General features: G+C 36.0%; 1 protein-coding gene across 5 annotated transcripts in view; it reads left to right on the top strand.

Moving 5' to 3' along the window:
- CCSER2 (coiled-coil serine rich protein 2) overlaps positions 1-26,292 on the top strand; it is a 190,966-nt gene that overhangs the window by 142,192 nt on the left and 22,482 nt on the right. For all 5 annotated transcript variants that reach the window (XM_080822603.1, XM_080822604.1, XM_080822606.1 and 2 more), the window contains 2 exons: positions 1,887-1,973; positions 15,730-15,819. In XM_080822603.1, the coding sequence (XP_080678729.1) occupies positions 1,887-1,973; positions 15,730-15,819 (177 nt within the window). The remainder of the gene's footprint in view (positions 1-1,886; positions 1,974-15,729; positions 15,820-26,292) is intronic.

Genomic DNA, 26,292 nt, shown 5'->3' with positions numbered 1-26,292 from the left:
TTCCAGGAGTGGGACAACTGAAGCAGAGTTGCAAGTATTTTTAAGACTCTTCAATGTAGAGCCATATGTTTGTCCAGAAAGGCCAGTTTTGATGTCTGATAATGTACCATTTTTTCCTGCAATTTTGTTAATCACATTGAATATTTCTCTCTTCAACTTAATACCTATAAAATAATACCTTAATACTTGAATTTGTATTTCTTCAACAAGTTACATAGAACATTTTACCAATTACTTATATATTTGTGAGAACTGTCTTATTTGGGACCTAGAAAACAATCCTGTATGCTTGAATGGGCTCTTAATATACTTGAGTATAAATTCTTTGTCATATTTGCATAGGTTTTCACCAGATTTTTACTTTGATATTAATTGTATAGATGCTTTAAAATTTTATATAATCAAATATACTTATTGTTTCTTAATAGACTCATTTGCCACATAGCTTAAAAGTTTAAATGTGTATTCTTCATGATCTGCAATCTTTTTATCTCTTTTTTTGGTCTTGATTTATGATTTAAAAAGTTAAGCTCTTTAAATTCAACTGGAAATCATTTTTTATATATAATAAACAGTTTTATCAAATTCAGTATACGTAACATGACAAAAATTTTTTCGTCCCCATTTTTGTGATACTTATATGTTATGTTAAAGCCTTTGTAAAATGTCTGTTTCTGATTTCTTGTTAAAGAGACTGCATTATTTTGTGTTTGTTCCTGGTATATCTGCAAGAGATGGTATACTTTGCTCAGTAACAACATATTATATTTACTTACATATTTTTCTCTCCAGAAAGATATATCATTCACATGTATATATCCTTATTTCCTTGCTTGTACTCTCTCCTCAGTATATATTTCTGGATAATTCAATATATTAACATAATTAAACATAATGGACTAACTATAAGGTAAAGATACTTTACGCTTGGAAATGTAACTGGATCCCTGCTTAACTTGACAATAGGTTTCTGTTTAATACTATTAGGAATTTCTTATAGACTAAATTCTGTTTAATACTATTAGGAATTTCTTATAGACTAAATTCTGTTTAATACTATTAGGAATTTCTTATAGACTAAATTGACAGGGTATTTTGTCTCTGAGTCAGGCAGTTCTCATGGAAAAAAAAATCTGCCTGTTACCCTGCCAGGCATATTTATCTTTCTGCAGATTTCTGAACCAGCTTTGAAATGACTCTGTGCCTTTAATTATGCTGTTTTCTGTTTGTTGTGCCCTGCATTGTTTTTGATAGGCAACTCTCATACATCCCTTTAAATTTACCTGAAGTTATTGTTTTGTATGTAATTTATTTTACTTTTGGCCTTTTTTCCTGTTTCCTTATCTGTGAAGGGGGATAATAGTATCTACCTCAGGGTCTCAGGGTCATACTCAGGATCAGATGCTTAGATATCTAAAAGTACTTTGTTTATAACATTTGAAAAGTACTTAATGAATGTTAGCTGTGTTGTTACTATTGTTCATTTTTCACATGTTGGACTCCGTTATACTATGAATTCTTTCTTTTTTAAGATTTTATTTATTTATTTGAGAGAGAAACAGAGAGAACATGAATGGGGTGAGGGGCAGAGGAGGAGGGACAAGCAGACTCCCCACTGAACATCAAGCCCCACTCGAGGCTCCATTCCAAGATCCTAAGATCATGATCTGAGCCGAAGGCAGATGCTTAACCAACTGAGCCAGCCAGGAGCCCCTACACTATGAGTTCTTAGAAGACCAAAATGGGTTTTTGTTTATTTTGTTTGTGTGTAGGTTAATAGCTGGCGTATTTAAGAGTTTTCCCCGTAATTTCCCCTTAACAAAAACCATTCATTATTCAGTATTCATTGTTGATTTAATGCTTGTTAATTTTTAAAAATATTTCAGAATGAAGATTTATTAAATGAAATAAAACAACTTAAAGAGGAAATAAAGAAAAAAGATGAAAAAATCCAACTATTAGAACATCAGCTTGTAAGTATTATAGTGTAGTACATAAAGTAGAGGCTTTTCAAAGTGCACAATATATGTGTTTTGTTTTGTTTTTAAAAAAGTCTGGCCAGAATTGAAATTTGACTTTATTTTTGGCTTTCAAGGTTGCGCTTTTGTGTTATATTTATATTATATGAATTCTGAAAGTTTGTGATTTACTTCAGTCTAAATATTAAGAAAGCTTAGTCTAAATATTAAGTACTCAAAGTGTAAAGAAAGTCTTCATCAGTCCATTTCAGTGGCCTTCATTTGGACGTTCTGACTTACATTCATGTTATTGATGAAGAATAAATGTCTTTCTTCATATATGTTTAAAGAAATGAACTGGTGAGTTGAGAACAGGGCATTTTTTTCTCTCTGAGAACAGAAATTAAGCTGGATTTTAGGCTTAGGTTTCTGTCAGTAAGACTGTCAGAGTGAACAGTATGCCAAGAAGATGCTTCTTCCCGGTGGATGATACTGAGTGATCCCTCACAGTCATGTTTGAATCTTTGAAACTTTAAAATTGTTACAATTCCAAATGTTAGTCTCATCTAAAATCAATATGTGCAGTATATTGAACATAATTATAATTTAGTTCATAAAATCGAAAAGGCCAGGATAACAACATAATGGCATAAAAATGACAAGAAGACAAGGAAAATATTTGTTGGAAGTCAAAGCATATTTTGGTATAACAAAGTATTTAATAACATGAATATCACTTAGAATGTAAAGGATATAATATATTGAAGTCTGAGCCACTGAGGTCAGATCACATAGATCCAACTTATGAATAAATAATGAGGACAGATGGATCAGATGTTATTTTTGAGAGTATGAAGAAAACTTAAAAATCTGAAAAACAGGGGTGCCTGGGTGGCTCAGTGGGTTAAAGCCTCTGCCTTCAGCTCAGGTCGTGATCTCAGGGTCCTGGGATCGAGCCCCGCATCGGGCTCTCTGCTCAGCAGGGAGCCTGCTTCCTCCCTTCTCCCTCTGCCTGCCTCTCCGCCTACTTGTGATCTGTCTGTCAAATAAATAAATAAAATCTTTAAAAAAAAAGAAAAATCTGAAAAACAAATGAATGGATATTGCAAATTGAGGGCCTACCAAATATAAAATTTAAAAAAGAAAGTAATAAGACCTCGTGTTTGTATTTCAAAACTAAAGATAAAAATCTAGCCAGTTTTCAGGGAGGAGAAAAACAGCATTAGGAAATTAATTAAGCTTCAGATTTTGGAAAAATGTGTTACAGAGCACAAGAATTGTGTCTAATGCACTTCAGAAAAAGGTTATGCTCTCAAAATTTATATCTAAACAAATATTTATTCATATACCAAGGTAAATTTTCAGACCTTTACTATCTTGAAAACTATGCCATCCAGTTATCTTTGTAAAATTGCTTAATAATGCATACCAAATAGTTGAGGGGAAGATTTAAAAAATAACTCAAGAATTTTAGGAGGTTGAGGGGGCATCTGGGTGACTTAGTCAGTTAAGTGACTGTGTTTGTCTCAGGTCATGATCTCAGGGTCCTGGGATTGAGCCCCACATGGGGACTCCCTGCTCAGCAGAGAGTCTGCTTCTCCCTCTCCCTCTTCCCTTCCCCTTGGCTCATGCTTCTCTCTCCTTCTCTCAAATAAATAAAAACTTAAAAAAAAAAAAAAAAAGAAAACCATTTTTAGGTAGGCTGGATGAGCTGAACTTCCCAGCCAGTAATGGGAGAAAATTTATTGCTCATTATTTTATCTTATGTAATTATATATCATTTGAATGTTGGACTTTTTTGAGTTTATACATTTTTATTTTCTTGAAATTAAAAATTTTTAGTTTTTAAATTTTAAATTACTATTAAATTCTTGAAAATGTTTACATTAAGTAAAATACAGGTTTGAGGGAGGAAATAAGGAATATCCTGAAGTCAGAAGTACTGAAGTTTTTATCTTCTACAAACGGATATCTAAAATTATTTTTAAAATATTTTGATATACTTACATAAATTATAAAATGTTTATGAAATGCTTTAAAATAACTATTAGGTTAGAATAGTATATTATACAAAAGATAAAATTTTTTAAAAAAGACATAGAAAGTAGAAAAATACCAAGGATATCTAAAAACAGCAGAACTAAGGTGACAGAAATTAGATCAAATGTAATAACAGTAAATGAAAATAGTCTTATCTCTCTTAGTTTCATTGAGGATTTAATGCAAAATCCATTAATTTTCTTTGTATATAAAGAAATTTAGATCAAATAAAATGGTACAATAATGTTGAACATAAAAGGTTGGGTGAGACAAAATGAAATTATTCTCATCAAAAAAGCAGGGGTTGCAATAAAAAAATCAATCTAAGATGGGAAGAATTATGAAAAGAGGTCACTTTATATTGATATATGATTAATTAGGAATGAAAGGGAGAGTGGTTTATTTATTTTGGAGCATGTCCTAGAGGAGCAGGGATTGCTGAGGGATTTTACAGGAACAAAGGAGACTGCAGGTAACATCTGCTTCTTCCACCCCCCAGCATAAACACATGGCCAGCTGTGTGAAGTAGCCAAGTACTGATATTCACTACCTAACTTGGTAACACCAAGCCTTGCCCACCCCCTCGTGCTTTGGGGGATCCACCCTTCCAAGTCACATTTGCCTCAGTCCCCATACTGCAGATCCCCTCCCCAAGAAGACCTGCACAAACCTTACCAACACTGTCTCCTGACCCAGGCATTTTGCAAGGCTGGGTTGGGATCAGGCCCATTGGCAGCAGGCCCTGTGGAAACCCTAGGTGTTAAAATTGTGCACCCCAACCGGTGACCAAACACTGCCCACAACAGGCAAAGAGAACCTCTGCAAATAACTGGATTAAAAGAAAAAGTGACCAAGACACAACAGCAGGGCCCACACAACACACATAGGAGAACCCCAGGGGATTGTTGAAAAAGAAAACCAAAGCTGAAGGCATCACAATGTCTGACTTCAAGCTATGTTATAAAACTATGATCATCAAGATACCATGGTATTGGCACAAAAGTAGGACACATAGATCAATGGAACAGAATAGAGACCCCAGAAATGGACCCTCTACTCTGTGGTCAACTAATCTTCGACAAAGAAGGAAAAAATATCCAATGGGGGAGAAGAAAGTCTCTTCAATAAGTGTTGATGGGGAGAATTGGACAGCCACATGCAGAAGAATGAAATGAAACTAGACCATTCTCTTAGACCATATACAAGATAAACTCAAAATGGACGAAAGATCTAAATGTGAGAGAGGAATTCATCAAAATCCTAGAGGAGAACATAGGCAGTAACCTCTTTGACATTTGGCCACAGTGACTTCTTTCAAGACACATCTCTAAAGGCAAGGGAAACAAAAGGAAAAATGAACTATTGGGACTTCATCAAGATAAAAAGCTTTTGCATAGCAAGGGAAACAGTCAACAAAACTAAAAGACAAACCATGGTATGGGAGAAGATACTTGCAAATGACATTACAGATAAAGGACTGGTATCCAGGATCTATAAAGAACTTTCCAAACTCAACACACAAAAAACAAACAATCCAGTCAATAATTGGGTAGAAGATATGAACAGACACTTCTCCAAAGAAGACATACAAATAGCTAACAGACACATGAAAAAATGTTCAGCATCACTAGCTATCAGGGAAATACAAATCAAAACCACAGTGAGATACCACCTTATACCAGTTAGAATGGCAAAGATTAACAAGACAGGAAACAACAAGTGTTGGTGAGGATGTCAAGAAATCCTCTTACGCTGTTGGTCGGAATGCAAGCTGATACAGCCAATCTGGAAAACAGTATGGAGTTTCCTCAAGAAGTTAAAAATAGAGCTACCTTATGACCCAGCAATTGTGCTAGTAGGTGTTTACCCCAAAGATTCAGATGTAGTAAAAGAAGGGACACATGAACCCCAATTAGTGTTCATAGCAGCAGTTGTCCACAATAGCCAAACTGGAAGGAGCTGAGGTGTCGTTCAATAGATGAATGTATAAAGAAGATGTGGTTCATATATACAATGGAATATTACTCAGCCAATGGAAAAGATGAATACTCACAATTTGCATCGATTTGGATGGAACTGGAGGGGTTATGCTAAGTGAAATAAGTCAGTCAGAGCAAAACAATTATCATATGGCTTCGCTCATATGTGGAACATAGGGAATAGCACAGAGGACCAGAGCAGAAGGGAGGGGAAAACTGAATGGGAAGAAATCAGAGAGGAGGACAAACTGTGAGAGACTCTGGACTCCAGGAAACAAACAGGGTTATGGAAGGGCGGGGGTTAAGGGATAGGGTAACTGCATGATGGGTATTAAGGAGGGCACATGTAGTGATGAGCACTGGGTGTTATGCACAACTAATGAATTGTGGAACACTACATCAAAAACTAATGATGACAAATTGGACACAATTAAAAAAAAACAACAAACAGGACATTCCTCCTAAAATACCAGAATACAGATTCTTTTAAAGTGCACGTGGTACATCCTCCCGAATAGATCACATATTAGACCACAAAATAAATCTAAACAGATTCAAAAAGATCAAAGTCATACCATACATCTTTTCTGAGTACAGCACTATGAAACTAGAAATAAGCCACAAGAAAAAAATCTGGAAAGAGCACAGATTCATGGAGGTTGAATAACTGCTATTAAACAATGAATGGGTCAACCAAGAAATCAAAGAAAAAAGAAAAAACTATATGGAGATGAAAATTGCTAGCTTAAGAAGCAAGAAACATCTCAAATAAACAATCTAACTCTAAACCCAAAGGAGCTAGAAAAAGAACGAACAAAACCCATAATAAGGGGCGCCTGGGTGGCTCAGGTCATGGTCCCAGGGTCCTGGGATCGAGCCCCACATCGGGCTCTCTGCTGAGCGGAGAGCCTGCTCTCCCCACTCTCTCTGCCTGTCTTTCTGCCTGCTTGTGATCTCTGTCTGTCAAATAAATAAAATCTTTAAAAAAAAAAATTACAAGCATAAGGAAGGAAATAATAAAGACTAGAGCAGAAATAAACAATACAGAAACTTAAACAGTAGAATAGAGCAATGGAATTAGGAGCTGGCTCTAAATTGATAAACACCTAGTCCACACTCATTTAAAAAAAAAAAAAAGAGGACTCAAAATCAGAAATGATTTAAAAAAAAAAAAAACACCCAAGAGCATAGAAATACAAATGATTGTAAGAGAATATTTTGAAAAATTATATACCAACAAATTGGACAACCTAGAGGAAATGGATCAATTCCTAGAAATGTCACCTTGCAAAACTGAAGCAGGAAGAAATACAAAATTTGAAAAGAGCAGTTATCCAGAATGGAATTGTATCAGTAATCAAAAACTACCAACAAACAAAATCAGGTAAAGACATCACAAAAAGAACTTTAGGGCAGTATCTCTGATAAACAGTTGCAAAATTCCTCAACAAAATATTAGCAAACTGAATCTAATAATACATTAAAATGAACATTAACCATGATCAAGTGGGATTTATTGCTGGGATGCAAGGATGGTTCAATGTGATACATCACCTCAGTAAGAGAAAAGATAACTGTATGTTATTTCAAGAGATGGCATAAAAAGCATTTGATAAATTACAACATCATTCAAGATAAAAATCCTCAGCAAAGTAGATTTAGAGGGAACATACCTCAACATAATAAGAGTCACATATGAGAAACCCATGGCTAATATCATACTCAATGGGGAAGAACTGCAGGCTTTTCCACTAAGAGCGGGAACAAGAAAGGATGTCCACTCTCACCATTTTTATTAAACATATCACTGGAAGTCCTAGCCACAGCAGTCAGGCAACAAAAAGTAATAAAAGCCAGCCATCCATCCATCCAACAAAAAGTAATAAAAGCCATTCATCCATAAGAAAGAAGTAAAACATTCACTGTTTGCAAATAACATGATGCTCCATATAGAAAACCCAAAAGACTCCATCAAAAAACTACTAGAATTGATAAATGAATTCAGTAAATTTGCAGGATAGAGAATTAGTGTACGGAAATCTGTTGCATTTCTACATACTAATAATGAAGTAGCAAAAAGAAATTAATAAAACAATCCCATTTGCTGTTGCACCAAAAATAATAATTTTAAAAAACCCTAGGAATAAACTTAACCAAAGAGGTGAAAGACCTGTTCTTGAAAACCATGAAATATTGATGAAAGAAATTGAATATGATAGAAAGAAATTGTAAGACATCCCATACTCATGGATTAGAAGAACAAATATTGTTAAATTGTGTATACTACCCAAAGCTATCTGCAGTTTAAAATAATTACTATCAAAATACCAACAGCATCTTTCACAGAACCAGAAGGAATCCTAACATTTGTATGGAGCCACAAAAGACCCCAAATAGCCAAAACAATCTTGAAAAACAAAACTGGGGGTGTTTTAGATGTCAGGTTATATTAAAAATCTGTAGTAATCAAAACAATGCCCCTGGCATAAAAATAGACGCATAGGTCAGTGGAACAGAATAGAAAGCCCAGAAATAAACCCACGATTATATGGTCAATTAATCTACAAAGAAAGCAGGGATATGCGATGGGAAAGATCGTCTCTTCATCAAATGGTGTTGGGAGAACTGAACGGCTACTTGCAAAAGAAGGAAACTGGACAACTTTCTTACAGTATACACAAAAATAAACTCAAAATGGTAGGAGGAGACAAGCTGGTGGGGAAGTAGGAGGAGGCGCCATTTCAACCTATACTCTAAAGTGAGCTGATTACCTACCAGACAACTCTGATCACCCATGAAATCAGCCTGAGATTAGAATTATACACTTCTGGATCTCTACGGGGGCAGAAGACACCAGTGGGCAGGTAAAGCGGAGTGGGAACATTGGACTGATATCAGAAGATAAATGAAAGGGGGAGGGAGCCACCGGAAGCGACCCATTGGGAAGTAATACCCCAATACGAGAGTGCCCTGTGATTGGGGACCAGCATTAACTTGGAGTCTGGTTGAAAGCACTCAAAAAGAGCAAAGGATCATGGGGGGAAATTGTGGGAATCGGGCGGTTAGAGACAAGGGCTTAAGTCTCCACCAACCCAGGACAGCCACTGCTGTGGTGAGCCAGAGAGAGTGCGGCGAAGAAGCCGGGTTTTGGTCCCTGAGTGGCCGGTGTGCCTGAGAGTGTCTGGGTGGCAGCGCAGCTGAGGGTGAGGGAGCCTCTCCAGCCAGCAGAACCACAGCCTTTTGCACTCTCTGCCGGCGCTGCGCTATCAGAGTCTGAGTCGCGCCCCATACCCTCCCTGAGAGAGGTGCCTGCAGGTGCCAGTTGGCGCTCTCTAGGACCCAGAGAGTCTGAGCACTCCCTGCCCAGGCCAGCATGAAAATCTCAGTGCGAAAATCTCAGTGTGCTGTTGCTGCTTGGGACCTCTCTGGCGTGGCTATCTTGGTTTTGGGTACAAGCGGGAGTTCCTGTGACCGCAGAGACTCTGACTAGGAACATGCTCTGCCAGTGCCTGAGGGGGAATTTATGTGCTCTGGAGCACCCAGAGGGGAACAGACTGAGGCTTCTCTCTGAGAGGGAGGTCTGGGTGCAGTTTGCTTTCCTCTAAACCTCCCCAAACCATCAAAAGCTGCCACAGGGAGAGAAAACAAACAAAAAAACCTCCAGAGAAGAAAAGCCTGAAAAACCGGTTTCCTCAGAGCCCACCCCCTTGATGGGGGCAGGAGGACTTAACTCTAGCAAGACTCCCTGAAAATCCACACAGAAGGCCCCTCCCCCAGAAAGCCAACCAAAAAAAAAAAAAAAAGAAAGAAAGAAAGAAATTAAAAAAAAAAAAAACACAAGAGGACAACCACCACTACTTCATAGATACAACCTTTATTTTTAATTCGTTCCCACTATTCTGGTTCATTTTTTTTATATATAACTTTTTAACCTATTTACCATCACAGTGAGATGCCCAGTACATAAAATTCTGTAATAACCTTTTAACCTGAACTTTTTGATACATATACCTGTGTTTTTCTTTTGCTTTTCTATTTTTTTAATTTTTTAAATTTAAATTAATTTTATTTTAGTTTATTCTTTTTTTTTTTTAATATTTGTATAGAGATAAGCTTCAAGGTAATCCCCTTTCCCCAATCAATGCTACCCCTATAGGTAAACCAGTTTTTAATCCCCCTTTATCTTAGGAAAGTTGAGTCCTTTAACAAAGATATCAAGATGCATCCAGGAAGAATCAAAATAACCTTCCTCACCCACAATGAGAATTTATAACCACTCTCCCATCTTTTTCTTCTGCCAGTGTTTCTGTGTATTTGTTTTTGTCCTGGTAATATATAAATCTTACACTTGGGGTTCTTTTTGATGAGGTTCTTTTTTTTGTTTTTATTTATTTATTTTTCTCCTGTCATCTACTTTTGTCGGTCTTTTTGTTTGTCTGTTTTTGTTTGTATACTTCATAAATCTTACCTTGGGGCCCATTTGGGCTGGGCCTTCTCTTTTATTTTATCTTTCTTTTTTTCCCTGTCTTTCTCTCTCTCTCTCTCTTTTTCTTTTTTCTTTCTTTTGGGTGGGGACTCTTGATTGCTCAGACGCCTTCCAGGGTGGACCTTGCCTGCACCATGATTGATACATTCAGCTACACATTCGTTCAACCATCTCTCACCAAAATGACTAGGAGGAGGAATGCCCAACAGAAGAAAAATTCAGAGACTGGGCGTTCTGCATCAGAGCTATTGGATGTGGAGATAGACAGTATGTCGGAAAGGGAATTAGGCTAACAATTATTCAGGCAATAGCTAGGTTGGAGAAAGCCATGGATGACAAAATGGAATTGATTAGGGCAGAATTGAAAGCCACCAGGGATGATGTTCACGATGTTCTCAATGAGTTCCAATCTAATCTAAATTCTCTAAGAGCTAGGGTAACTGAGGCAGAAGATAGAATTAGTGATCTGCAGGACAAACAGAGAAAAAGGAGCAGGAGGAAGCCTGGAACAAACAGCTTAGAAGCCACGAAAACAACACATGACGCCATGAAACTTTCCAATGTCAGAATTATTGGAATCCCTGAGGGGGAGGAGAAAGAAAGAAGACTAGAAGATATAGTTGAACAAATTCTCCACGAAAATTTTCCCAATCTCGTGAATGGAACCAGCGTTTGTGTACTAAAGGCAGAAAGGTCTTCCCCCAAGATCATAGAATCTAGAAAGACCTCAAGACACCTGATAGTGAAAATGATGAATCATAATTGTAGACAGGAGCTCTTGAAAGCAGCTAGGGCAAAGAAATTCCTTACATACAGAGGAAAGCACATCAGAATAACGTCAGACCTGTCCACAGGAACCTGGCAAGCCGGAAAGGGCTGGAAAGACATATTCAGGGCACTAAATGAGAAGAACATGCAGCCAAGAGTACTTTATCCAGCAAGACTGACATTCAGAATGGGTGGAGAGATAAAGAGCTTCCAAGACCGGCAAGGTTTAAAAGAGTATGCGACCACCAAGCCGACACTGCAGGAAATATTAAGGGGGGTTCTATAAAAGAGGAAAATCCTAAGAATATCATTGAACAGAAATATATGGAGACAATCTATAGAAAGAAAGACTTCACAGGTAACACGATGTCAATAAAAACGTATCTCTCAATAATCACTCTCAACGTGAATGGCCTAAATGTGCCCATAAAACAACACAGGGTTGCAGACTGGGTAAAATGACAGGACCCATCCATATGTTGTCTACAAGAGACCCATTTCAAACCTAAGGATACACCCAGACTGAAAGTGAAGGGATGGAGAAGCATCTTTCATGGCAGTGGGCTTCAAAAGAAGGCTGGGGTAGCGATTCTCATATCAGATAAATTAGATTTTAAACTAAAGACGGTAGTCAGAGATACAGAAGGACACTACATCATTCTTAAAGGGACTATCCACCAAGAAGATCTAACAATTGTAAATATTTATGCCCCAATATGGGAACAGCCAATTACATCAGAAAACTGTTAATCAAGATAAAGAGTCATATTGATATGAATACATTCATAGTAGGAGATCTTAGCATGCCACTCTCAGTAATAGACAGATCATCGAAGCAGAAAATCAATAAAGAAACAAGAGCATTGAATGACACATTGGACCGGATGGACCTCATAGATATATACAGAACATTCCACCCTAAAACAACAGAATACTCATTCTTCCCGAGTGCACATGGAACCTTCTCCAGAATAGACCACATACTGGGTCACAAATCAGGGCTCAACCGATACCAAAAGATTGAGATTATTCCCTGTATATTCTCAGATCACAATGCTTTGGAACTGGAGCTCAACCACAAGGGAAAGTTTGGAAGGAATTCAAACACCTGGAAGCTAAAGTCACCTTGCTTAAGAATGCTTGGATCAACCAGGAAATCAAAGAAGAACTTAAACAATTCATGGGAACCAATGAGAATGAAGACACTTCGGTCCGAAACCTATGAGATACAGCAAAGGCAGTCCTAAGGGGGAACACATAGCCATCCAAGCCTCCCTCCAAAAAATTGAAAAATCCAGAATACATCAGCTGTCTCTACGCCTTAAGGAACTGGAGAATCAACAACAAATTAAGCCAACTCCACACACAAGAAGGGAAAAAACTCAAATTGATTTTTTTTTAAAGATTTTATTTATTTATTTGACAGACAGAGATCCCAAGTGGGCAGAGAGGCAAGTAGAGAGAAAAGGGGAAGCAGGCTCCCCGCTGAGCAGAGAGCCTGACGTGGGGCTCGATCCCAGGACCCTGAGATCATGACCTGAGCCGAAGGCAGAGGCTTTAACTCACTGAGCCACCCAGGGGCCCCGGGAAATAAATTCAAAATGGCTTAAAGACCAGGGTGCCTCGGTGGCACAGTCAGCTAAGCATCTGCCTTCAGCTCAGGTCATCATCTCAGGGTCCTGGGGTTGAGCCCCAAGTCAGGCTCCCTGCTCAGCTTAAGCAGGTTAGCTGTGTCATATATTTGAAAACCTGTGGATTATATACCTGGTTTCAAATCCTGCCCTGAAACTAAATAGCCATGTTGTTTTAGGGAAGTTACTTTATTTCTCCTCAGCCTCTTCTGTATGTGGGTGTAATAAAAATAATACAATGTAGGATTATGATAGTCTAATAAGCTATGTATGAAAACTGAGTAATGCTATACCTGGGCCATGGGTGGATGATTAATATTAACTCTTACTGATGATTTGCCCCAGATCACCCATCTAGTAAAATAGTGTGTATCTTAAGATGTTATAAGTTACAAGTAAAAGTCTCTAACTAAAAGTGACTTAAAAGTTAGAACATTTGTAAACTCAAATAGCAAAATTGTGTAGATCTCATGGTTACTTAAATGGTCATTTCGATAATGGTGAAGTTCTAGGTTGGCTTTTCTGGAATCTTTTTGGCTGTCCTGTGCGGGTTAGAAGATGTATTCTGTAGTTCTGTGTGTCACATACTCCTCTATTAGTCCCCAAATGTAGGAAAAGGACCTTGTTTTCTCTAGTATGCCCTTTAAAAAAAAAAAAAGATATTTATTTATTTCAAAGAGAAAGAAAGGTAAGGAGAGGGAGAGAAAGAGAATCTCAAGCATGGGGCTTGATGAGGGGCTGGATCCCATGACCCTCAGATCATGACCTGAGCCAAAACCAGGAGTTGGATGCTTAACTGACTGAACCACCCAGGCATCCCTCTAGCATGCCTATTTTTAAAATCAAGAGCCCATTCTCAGAAATTATCCAGACTTTGCATATGTTTTATTGGCTAGGTTTGGATTCTTTATCACTTCCTAAGCATGGTGGAATGGGATTAATCTGATTGGTTCACACTAATCAAAATAAATCATTGGGTCAAAGGTAGGATACACTTTCCTGAATATGGAACTACATAGAATGTGAGCCTCCAAACATAATCTGTCAGCAAAAAGAAAAGCATGTGGACAGGGAATGATTTGGGTAGTTGTTTTACATCTATTGAAGTGTCAATAAAAACTAGGTTTTTCAAATTATGAAAAATTCGAACATTTGCCTAATAATGTTCTTCATATGTCAGTTAGCAGATAAACTACAAAAAGGAAATTACTTCTGGAAGTGCAGTAGTCAGGATAGAATACATAATGTGCTTGCACTAAGATAAATATTTTTTCTTTATATACCTTTCATATATATTAAAAGTTATGTCCTATTATAGTGAATTCTGTGAGACTTTTTTTTAAAAATACTTTTATTTTTTACTTTTGAGAGAGAAAGAGAGCATGAGCAGGGGGCGGGGTGGAGGGAAAGGGAGAGAGAGAATCTCAAGCCGACTCTGCACTGTGCCAGATGCGGAGCTCCATCTCAGGACTCTGAGATCATGACCTGAGCCAAAACCAAGAGTCAGATGCTTAACCAGCTGAGCCACCCAAGTGCCTCATGAGACTCTTAAGTTGCCTACTTAATATGGTGAATTTTGTTTCATTCACTATCCCATTTTTTAGGAATGGGAAATATGTCTGTACTATAAGAAATGGAAAATGTCTGTTCTGCAGAGATTTTTGTTTTTAATTAGATCTTATTTTATATATGGGAAATGGAGTGATCTGATTGAAAATAAGAAAAATTCTGAATTTTGGTAAATTTTTAAAAATAAGACACCTAATTTTAATTTGATGCAGTAGTTAAGAATTTGTTATGTAGGTTTTCCTACAAGAAAGTATGTTTACCTCCAGTGAGGTTGTTTAATAAATAATATATATATTCTAATATATGTATTGGAATACAACCATACTCCACACTAGGGAGAAATTCACATTGTCTTCTCGTTCTTTTTAAAAATTTGATCATTATTTATTTGAGAGACCAAAGTTTCCACAAAAGGTACGTTGCTTTGTGTTGTCTAAATGAGTATGCTTTGAGTGGAATCATATGCAGAGAATTCATTTGTGAACTGGAATGGTCAGATGGATCTTGTCAAAATTCAGTGGTCCTTCAAATTCTTTAGTTCAATAGGGTTAACACATCATTAAGGAAGCTTAAAAGCACCACACTTGTGAATAGACAGCCTTATCTGTGGACCGGTGGTGTTTAATATCCATAGAGTGCCGTCAAAAATGAATTTAAGAAACTATGGTGTAGTGACTGTAGTACCATTATAGTTTAGAGAAATACATTATATTTTGCAATTGTATTCCTTATAATCTGTATATTGTTATATATATTCTACATTATTATAAATACATTATTATACATATTTATATATTATTATTATATACATAGCATTGTATATGTGTATACACATAAGATCATAGATAGTGTATTTATGGACAGTGTAAGAGATTCCCAAGGTTAATTTTCACTATTCAGAATTTTAGCTTTACTGACTGACTCTGGAATCCAGTCTCTCAATAAGATGGGAGACTAATGAATAGACCTGGATGTTTGCCTTTTTTTTTGGTGACGGTGGTCTTTTATCCTTTAAGAAAGCCTCTAATTATTTTTTTAAAGATTTTATTTATTTATTGGATAGGCAGAGATCACAAGTAGGCAGAGAGGCAGGGAGAGAGAGAAGAAGGAAAGCAGGCTCCCCGCTGAGCAGAGAGCCCAATGCGGGGCTTCATCCCAGGACTATGGGATCATGACCTGAGCTGAAGACAGAGGCTTTAACCCACTGAGCCACCCAGGTGCCCCAACCTCTAATTATTTTTGTATGTATATATGTATATATAGAATTATACCTGTGTAAATTTTGTGGTTTTATTCAGGCAACTCGGTGTAACTGCCACCAAAATTCTAAAGAGGAAAAACGCACATATGCTGATAAATATACTCAAACACCCTGGAGAAGAATTCCTGTAAGTAACATATGCCCTTAACCTCTTCTCATGTCATTTACTCTTTTGATGTTTGTTTCACTCTTTTTACTTTAATCTAATAATTTTGATCTGCCATGGCTGTAATTTTTTTTTTTTAGGTAAGTTGATTTTTCTTGTCTCTTAGGTGTTTATGTGCTTTCTAAAGCTTCTCTTGTGTGTCTTATATAAATGAATGTGCATTTAATAGCTTTTCCGTTCTGCACACTGTAGCGCATTTTATTTGAATGTTTAGTCTCCTCTCATTGCATGTATTTATGAGAGTGGTATTTCTCCATGCCCTGAAAGAAGTAGAAATAAAAAAAAAAAAAAACGCAGTCTTCCCTTTTTAACAGCATGACTCTTTGGAAATACGTGATGTAGCTTATTCTTTTGTTGTCGTTGAAACTTTCAAATATATTCTATTATAATTACTCAGATGTTGAGGCTGCTAAGTATAAAATCATTAAAATATAGATAGTAAAGGTTATGTTTTAGGCATGGTTAGGGAATGGTTTCTTCTAAACAGTATAAAGTAACCAAGTTTTCTTGTTTTTCAAAACATATTTAGGCTAACATACACTGACCATAATTTAATCTGAGTTCTGAAACTAAGTTCAGGATGTGCCTGAGCCAGAGGGTCATCACATGGCCTGCTAGTCGTCCTAATCCTGTTGTTGGGTGCCAACTAATAGACATTTTTGGTTAAGAGAATGCCTAATAAGCCACATTTGACTCTTCTTTTGCCTTGTTTTAGCAGTGGAATCCTAGTAACAGAAACGAACAGGGAGCCATAATGGTTAATATAATCAACAACCCAATTTTTAAAACTTAGCTATAGGCTTTAAAGTTTATAAAATACTTTTTTCATTTTCCTCTAATACGTAACTTTTTTGTGTGTGCTCACATAAGGTGCGATGCTAATAATTTATTCAACAAAAGTTTGTGAGTCTCTCCCATCTCAGTTATTAGGCTCTTGAAGTAGAAATAAGAATTGGGGAAGAAAATACACAGACCACTCAGGATTGCTTCTTTCATGAGCAGGTGTTTATTAAAGGGACTGGTGGTGTGATACTTTTAGAGTGCAGTGAGTTCTGTTAGGTTCAAAGGATTGGGAAAGTCTAGTCTGAAGAATCAAGGAGCTTGGTGAAAAAGGTGAAGGTTGTGGTTGAGTTCTAGAAAGTAAAAGATGCCAGTAGACAGAGAAGATAGAGTATTTCTTTAAAGGATGTGGAAGCTTAGTTTGAAGGAAATTTCAAAACAGGACTATGCCTTTTGCTTCTAGATGAAGGTTTGGGTTTCCCTGTTTCTTCAGTTTTCCTCACAGATGTTTGTATTTTCAGACACTATTACTAAGTAGATTGGTGATTTAAGTGTGAGATGTTCCATTTTCCCATCCTCATGGGAGTTTTTATACCATCTCTGGATTCCTTCATCTTTCTGTTCTGAAAACTGTTAATCAGACAAAAGTAAATGGTATAAAACCAACCCCAAGACATTGCTCAGTTATTTTACTATAATTTGGTGAAATGAAGGTCAGTTTTCCAGCCTAGTACTGTTAATAAACCCAGACTTTAGGCTTCCTTGTTATCTACTGCTATAGGAATCACTTGGCTTAGCACCTTTGTTTATAGTTATCCAAGTTAACAGAAGGCAGGGAGGTTAAATGGCGTATTAAAATTTCCATAATTAGTCAGTGGCTAAGATAGGCTACTGACTGCTAGTACAAGGTTCCTTCACCCAAAGGTGCACTGAGGAGCCTTAAAGGATTGAGAGGTGTTTTGCAGATTGAAATGGAACAAATATCCTTGACAAAAGGAACTGTGCAAGTAAAGGTGATGAGGTAGGAAGATACATTTAGACAACAGTAAGTATATGATTTTGGCTGCAGCACAGTTGTATGTTTAGGGAAGTAGTTGAAGTTGTGTAAAGTCCATTTAAAAATAGAATTAAAAATTTTATCTGGAAAAGTAGTTTTACTGACTTGTATTTAAAGAGGTAGTTACATATATTGATTTACTTAGTTAAATGATAATTATTAGCTATTGATATTAAATACTGAGTTTATTCTCTGATTTTTATGTTTTTTGGACTTAGGATTCATTTGAAATAAAATTACCTTATTTTAGAAACCATTTACTATAATAAAGATTTTCTTTTCTCTTCTAAAAAGTTATACTTGATTCTGCATGTTCGTTTTTTAGCAGGAACCCAACATCTTTAAGCAAGATGTTGGTGATGGGGAGGTGCAGTGGGATCCTTCTTTGACCGCAGTGATTTTGTTAGGTAGCAGTTTGGGGAGTCAAAGCATGTTGTATTTCAAAATCTCCAGGTTGAGTGCAGGTAACATTTTTTGATCTGGCTAGTAAGACTTTGGGAAGATTGAAAGTTGTAGTCTGAATCCTTATTCTTTACCATTTCCTGAATATCTTGGGAAATTTAATTGCCCTTCTTGACACTCTTAGCTGAGGATCTCCTTCAGAGGTTTATGAGGCATATGTAAGCATGTCCTCAGAATACTTCTGGCATCCAAGGAAGTAATCTGGTTATAGTAGAAGGCAGAGAAGGATGGTAGAGAAGAGAGAGGTACCGTTCATAATACTTGTTGGCAGTCATTTAGGACATGGAAAGAAAAATGAAAAAAAAATGGACATTTTTAGAAGAAATGAAGGAAAATAAGAGAGCTGGATTTCAGATTTAGGGAGGGAAAGACAGAGGAAGAAGAGATATGAATGAGCTGTCGGAAAAGATGCTACCTTAAGAGGAAAGTGGAGGGTGCCCGGGTGGCTCAGTTGTTAAGCGGCTGCCTTCAGCTCAGGTCATGATCCCAGGGTCCTGGGATCAAGGCCTACACCAGGCTCCCTGCTCAACGGGAAGCCTGGTTCTCCCTCTCCTGCTGCCCCCTGCTTGGGTTCTCTTTCTCGCTGTGTCTCTCTCTGACAAATAAATAAATAAAATCTTAAAAAAAAAAAAAATAGAGGAAAGTGGATAAGTCTGCTTCTGGTGAAGTATTCATCTGAGGGACAGAGTACCTAAATAAAATGGTGAAATGGGTAACATGGAAAAGAACAACAATAGTGTGAAAGGTATCTAATCATTCACACAAGAATAGTTGAAGTGAGACTAGGAATACTAGGAAGATGGTGATTATGTGAGAAGAGATGGTGATTGTGTGAGAAGATTCATTTAAAATGTATAAACTTATAAAAGTTTATTTTTAAAGATAGTATGACATTATTATTTGTGTACAAGCATGTTCTTATAAGTAGCATTATCTTGGACTGAATTAAATATTTTTAATGTATTTCTAGTATTGTTTCAAAGCATTTACCATCACTGTTTGAAGATTTGCACATTAAGTAAATTCTAAATTTTTGCAATATATACATTTTACAGAGCCTTTGTTTAAATATCTTAAATGAACTAGAGAAGCCAAAATATCAAAAAAGAGAACATTTCTAAAAAATAAAAAAAAAGAAAAGAAAACATTTCTAGACTCAAACCATCAACTCTCTTATTATTTATTCCTTGAATCTCAAAGAAGGGATTGTAAAATGGATTCAGAGGATCTTCTTGGCCTGTCAGATAATGAATGGCTCACCTGGATTACTCTTAAAATTGAGTGTAGAAATAAATGCTGTCTTACCAGTATCAGTGGGAAAGTTGCCTACCAGTTGAAATTCAGAATATACACAATTAGATCTGTTACTAGTTTTCTCTCATATCTTAAGAACTCACTTTATTATATAGCAAAGAGGTGAGGAAAGATGATTTCCTATGTATTTTAAAATGTTCTCTTAGAATTAGTTTCTAGTAGTAGATCAAAGATTTAATCCATTTTATAGTTTATTTAATAGATATGTATGTGACTTATATAAATTCAGCAATTAGAATATGGTCAACATTATCAGCAATTCTTTGTGCTTAGAATTAGGTTCTCATGTCTCAGATATACTAGATTATACATATAGTTCAAAATATCATAGTCAAGTATGTTCCTATAATAGCTATTTATAAAATAGAAAAGATAAAATCAGAAAACTTTATCACAGACATATCACAGAAATCATGTCAGCTGTTCATAATTTCCCAAGGAGAAGGAGTTTGCTAACTTCCTAGCAGCATGCTATATGTATTATTAAAGAACTCTGCTCCCTCCCTTTTTATGCTTGCCTGGGAGATAACATAAAATATTATGTGAAAGGAACATCATAACCTAAAGATTTGTCTTAAGAGGACTCTCTCCTTAGTCCTTTTTCTTTCACACTGTATGACTTCCTGATCTGAGAATGGGAAGCATTATTAGTTAATTTTTATGTGAGATTAATGTCCTGATTTTATACTTCGGCATTTCATTCTATCCCAATTGGTGAGGTGTTATATTACTACTCATATATATTCCAGAGGGAATTAAGGATTTCTTTGTGGAGGTCTTTATTTACATTCACTGTTGTTTATATATAGCATATGCCACTAGAAGTATTTTTAAGTGAAATATACATATAAATTGGTATTTAAACAAATAATTATAATGTGATCATGTAATTATTTTTAAATTTTTGGTGTCAAAGAAAAAAAAATTTTAATGTGTGATCGTTTTTAGATATGGACCATTGAATATGGTCTGTGTTTCAATGAGCTAAATGCTGACAGGAGCCATCTTTACTGAGACATCACATGCCAGCCACATGTATTTATGACAATACAACAGGAATTCTATTATGTGTATTGTTACACTGATTTTTAAACATTTGTACTATAACTTCTGTGGATACATCTGAAACCACTAACTGAAAATAGAATTGTTTTTCAAGGCTAAGAACAAATTAAATATGACCATTTTAGCAATTGAGTGATTTATCTAGTCATAAATTTTAGGGGTATCTAAATCGGCACCCTCTAATACCAAACGCCAGAAATATAGAAAGCATTTTTTTTTTTTTTTTTTTAAAGATTTTATTTATTTATTTGACAGAGAGAGATCACAGTAGACAGAGAGGCAGGCAGAGAGAGAGAGAGGGAAGCAGGCTCCCTGCTGAGCAGAGAGCCCGATGTGGGACTCGATCCCAGGACCCCGAGATCATGACCTGAGCCGAAGGCAGCGGCTTAACCCACTGAGCCACCCAGGCGCCCCTATAGAAAGCATTTTTAAAACTTCATTTAAAGTATCCATTGAAGAAGCAAAGTTTATCTACACTGTAGTTGGAAAACAAAGGACAACACCAAAGTTTCTACTACTGGGATCCACTTCATTTGTGTAATACAGAGTTCAATTTACTGACTTGTACATCAAGGGTGTAGGCAGGATGTAGAGAGATTTTACTCTTAGAAATTTAATTATAGCAATCAGATGAGAAATGGATAATCCTGTTCACTTTCAGGAAGCAACTTGATAAATCAAGTCAGGTGAAGTTAGGTGGAGAGGTAGATTCACAGTGTGGAGGGGACTTGAGTGCATAGAAGGCAGAAATCTTTTTAGTGATAGAGCTTCATCTACTAGGAAAGCTCAGTGTTGTAGTGCCAAGTGTCACAGACCCTTCTGGAGCAAGTAAGACTATTCCAGGGAGCTTCCGAGACTCTCCCAGAAGAGGGAGAAATTGGCAAACTAAACATGAATCAGAAAGAGTTTTATCTCTTCAGTGTTAAGATAAAAATCCCCTAAACTGACTTGAGGTGAAAACTCTCATCTGTTCTCACATCAGAATTAAGAAAAAGCAGCTATTTGAGGGAAGAGCTACAAGTGTTCTTGGAAGAATTGGCTCACAGTTCCTTGTCTAATCCCACACAGAGTTCACACAGTGTTTTATGTGAAGACCTGGTAGGCTTTATCTTGAGAGAAATGAAGTTACCTCTAAAACCCTGAGTTTCAGACACTTCAGTTTTTCATGTTTTCCTTTTCCTTTATTTGGCTATTTTTATGTCCCACAAATTTAAAGTATAAATTAGAATATTGTGCATATTGTTAAACTGTTTATGTCATATCCTAGGTATGTTTTTCTACAAGTAGATTTTATTTTCCCGCTTGGATTCCAGGAATATATTCATACGCATACCTACTTTTCTTTGTTTCATATAAAACAAAGTGTTCTAGAGAAACCACATTTCTCTAGCAGAAAGCATCTCATATCTGCCATTTCATCTTAAAAGTCATCAGAAGATTTAAAATAGATGCAGATGAGCAAAAGGTACTTTCTTGGCTAGAGTTTAAGGAACTTCATGAGTTCATGGCATCAACTAAGAAAGAATTATGCACTCTCTGCCCTCTCTATTAGTGCTCCAGTAGAAATATAATGTGAGCTGCATATATAATGTAAATGCCCTAGAATCCAAATTAAAGTAAAAAGAAACACAGAATTAATTTTAACAAAATATCTTATTAACCCAGTAGTATCATTAAAAAGTGGAATCAGTATAAAGAAGATATTGAGAATTTTTACATTCTGAGCTTTGGTTTTTGTTTGTCACCAATTCTTTGACATTTAGGGGTATTTTACATTTATACAGCATTTCATTTTAGACTGTCCATAATTCAGTTCTGTGTGATGGTCATTGGATTAGGCTCTAAACCTGAACTAAGTAGCAGGAATTAATGATCTCCACCAAAGTACATTCCTTCAGCTTTTAAATCATAGGTTCATTTTTTGATTCATTCAATGAACTTAGACTAGTTTATTCTGTATTTCAATCCCAGTGTGCTAAGGGTTTTGGATACTAAATCAAAGACATTGCTTGATTCTTAGGGTAAATCTGAGATAATAGGAGAGTGAAGCTCTATTTCTGGACCAGAGAAAGGTGGACATGTTTTCCAGATTTGGGGACTAGACCTTCTGGCTCTCAGATCCATCTTAAAACTGCCGTCACTTAACGATACACTTCAGTTCAGGAGTGTAGCCTGTTCCAGCACTCACTGCTGGAACAGATCCATGCATCTGGGAACTTGGGTTGCTTCTGCTGTCTTTTTGCTAAAGATCAGGTCTCCCACCTTTCCTTACATCTTATAAATCCTGAGTCTTCTAAGTTTCAAAGTTAAGTTCTTCTCCACAAGTTCTCTTTTGTTTTAGAAACACTCCCAATAGATAGGGAATCATGGGGAGGCAATACCTGCTCTTAGTGCTGCTGCTTAGTGTTGCCCAGATGTCTGGTATTTCTGAACTTGCCTGGTCTCAGGGTTTAGTTAGTCTTGTATTTTATAGCTATTCCAGTTGTTTATTGTCGAAAGGACTAAATAATCTTTCTTCTTGGGGCACCTGGGTGGCTCAGTGGGTTAAAGCCTCTGCCTTCAGCTCAGGTCATGATCCCAGGGTCCTGGGATCGAGCCCCGCATCGGGCTCTCTGCTCAGCGGGGGGCCTGCTTCCTCCTCTCTCTCTGTCTGCCTCTCTGCCTACTTGTGATCTCTGGCTGTCAAATAAATAAATAAAATCTTTAAAAAAAATAAATAATCTTTCTTCTTTTCATACTCAGGGAAATTACCTTCAGTTTATAGAGATGAAAATACCTTAGACATGTTTTCCATCCTTCCCCAAGAAAATATGACCCTACCAGTATAATCAGCATTTTAAGTAATCTTCTTCTGTATTATTCTAATATGCATTATGGTTTTATTCCTGTATTTTTAAATTTTTATTTTAAATACTTATAGATCCATAAAAAGTAGTAAAAATCCTTTGTATGGTTCACCCAATATCCCATAATGATTACATTTTATATAAGTATAGTACAATATCAAAACCAGGAAATTGGCTGTAGTATGTATGTAGTTCTGTGCCATTTTATTACTGTGTAGATTCTGGCAACAACACCGTATTTAAGAAGCAGAATTACTGCACCACTACAAAGTTCTGCCTTGTGTGCTTCCTTTTAATAATCACAGTCATTCCCTTCTTCCTCTACCATTCCTCATGGCAACCACTAATCTGATTTTCCATACCTATTATTCAAATCATTTCAAGAATGTTATGTAAGTGATACTATATAGTGTGTGAGCTTTTGAGATTACTTTTTTTCACTCAGAATAACACCTTGGAAATTCATCCAAAGAGTTGTGTCTATCAATAATTTGTTCCTTTTTATGGCCAAGTATTGTTCCATTGATATGGGTCATTGAGAGACGTTTTGATCACTTCTAGTTTTTAGCTATTACAGATAAAGCTGCTGTGAGTATTTGTGTAGAGGATTTTGTGTAGATGTAAATTTTCATTTCTCTGGGATAAATGCCCAGTAGTGTGATTTCTGGGGCATATGACAGTTCTCTGTTTAGTTCTCAAAAAAATTACCAAACTGTTTATCACAAATGCCAGAACAGGTTCTCATCAACTTTGTATGAGTGACAGTTTCTCTGCATCTTTACCAGCATTTAGTTGTGTTATTATTTTTTAATTTTAGCCATTCTGGTAAGTGTGTATTGCTATATCAGTGTAGTTTTAATTTCTATTTCCCTAATAACTAATAGTAGTAATGTCTTCTTGTGTGCTTATTTGCCATTTTCCTTGAAATATATCTTCATGTCTTCCCATTTTCTCACTTGATTTTTAATTTTTTTACTGTTGAATGTAGAGTTCTTTATATACTCCCCGAGTTCTTACATAAGAGTAAAGTATGTGGTTTGCAGGTATCCCCCCCCCCGATAGTTTATCTTTCCATCTTCTTCATAGAGTCATTCAAGAGTAAAAGATTTTAATTTTGATGTCCAATCTATCAACATTTTTTTTCTTTTGCGGATTTTTTTCTTTTGTGGATTTCTTTTGTGGATTTCTTTTTATGTTATGTCTAAACTCTTTATAAACCAAGGCCAAGACACTGAAAACTTTTGTTTTCTTCTGAGATGTTTATAGTTTTACATTCTACATTTAAATCTGTGATCCACGAGGCTCCTGGGTGGCTCAGTCAGATAAGCATGTGCCTTCAGCTCAGGTCATGATCTCAGGGTCCTGGGATCCAGCCCCTCTTGGGCTCCCTACTCACTGGGGAGCCTACTTTTCTCTCTCCCTCTGCTCCTCCCCCTGCTTGTTCTCTCTCTCTCTGTCTGTCAAATAAATAAATAAATAAATAAATAAAAATCGTTGAAATAGATAACTCTGTGATCCATTTTCCATGAATTTTTATGTAAGATATGAGGTTTGGGTCAAGGTTCATTTTTTTTCCTACAAATATCCAGTTGCTTTGCATCATTTTTAAAAATATTATCCTTTCTCTATTAAATTCCTTTTGTGTTTTTGTCAAAAGTCAGTTGACTATATATTTGTATATATCTACTTCTAGGTTTTCTATTCCATTGATCTGTGTGTCTACCCCTCCACCAATACTATACTGTCTTGATTGTTATAACTATAAAAAGTCTTAAGTTGAATGATTCCTCCTACTTTTTCTTTGTCATAATTGCTTATGTATTCTAATTTATTTGGTTTTCAGAGTAATTTTAGAATTAGCTTGTGTTTATCTAAAAAAAAAATCTTGCCAGGATTTTGACAGAAAATATGTTATACCTGAATATCATTTTGGAATTAACGTCTTTAGTATGTTGAGTATTCCAATCCTTGAATAAGGTGTATCTCTCCATTAATTTATCATTTTAAAAATTTCTTTAATTAACATTTTCTAGTTTTCAGAATATGAGTTCTACATATGCTTTCTTTGATTTATTATTTCATCATATTTAGTAATTATAAATGGTATTGTCTTTTAAATTTCAGTTTCATATGCTCATTGCTGGTATTTAGAAGTACAACTGACTTTTGTATATGGATCTTGTATCCTATGAGTTTAATAAACTTACTTCCTAGTTCTGGGTTTTTCCTATAGATCTAGATTTTCTGTGTGGACTGTCATGTCTTTTGCAAATAGGAACAGTTTTCTCAACTTTTTGATCTATATGTCTTTTATTTCCTTTTCTTACATCATGCCACTGGCTAGAACTTCCAATAGTATGTTGAATAAGAATGATGGAAGTGAACATTCTTGCCATATTCCTGATGTACAGGGGAAAACATTTAGTCTTTCACCATTAAATAAATGTTAGCTGTAGGTATTTGAAAGGTGCTTTTTATCAAGTTGAGAAATTTCCTTTCTATTCCTAGTTTGCAGAGAGTTTTCATCATGAGTATGTGTTACATTTTGTTTAGTCCTTTTTGCTTTACTAATATATATGAACATGACATTTTTTTCACTTTAGCCTGTTGATTGCATTGATCATTTTTGAGTCACTCTTGTTCACCTAAACCCCCCACCCCAATCATGGTGTATAGTTCTTTTACATATTTCTAAATTCTAATCAATAATGTTTTGTTAAGGCTTGTTTATGTTTATATTCATGAGGTGTAATGGTCTGTTGATTTCTGGTTTTTTGTTTTGTACTGTATTTATTGATTTTCTGTTAGGGTAATTCTAACCTCATAAATGAGTGGGGAAGTATTCTTTCCTCTAGTTCTGTTTTCTGGAAGATTGTATAGAATTGGTGTTAATTCTTTAAACATTGGTAG

This window comes from Martes martes (assembly GCF_963455335.1).
Source record: "Martes martes genome assembly, chromosome: 14".
In the NCBI taxonomy this organism is placed as follows: Eukaryota; Metazoa; Chordata; class Mammalia; order Carnivora; family Mustelidae; genus Martes; species Martes martes.
Note: the sequence above shows the minus strand (reverse complement) of the source record. Positions and strands in the feature narration are given on the sequence as shown.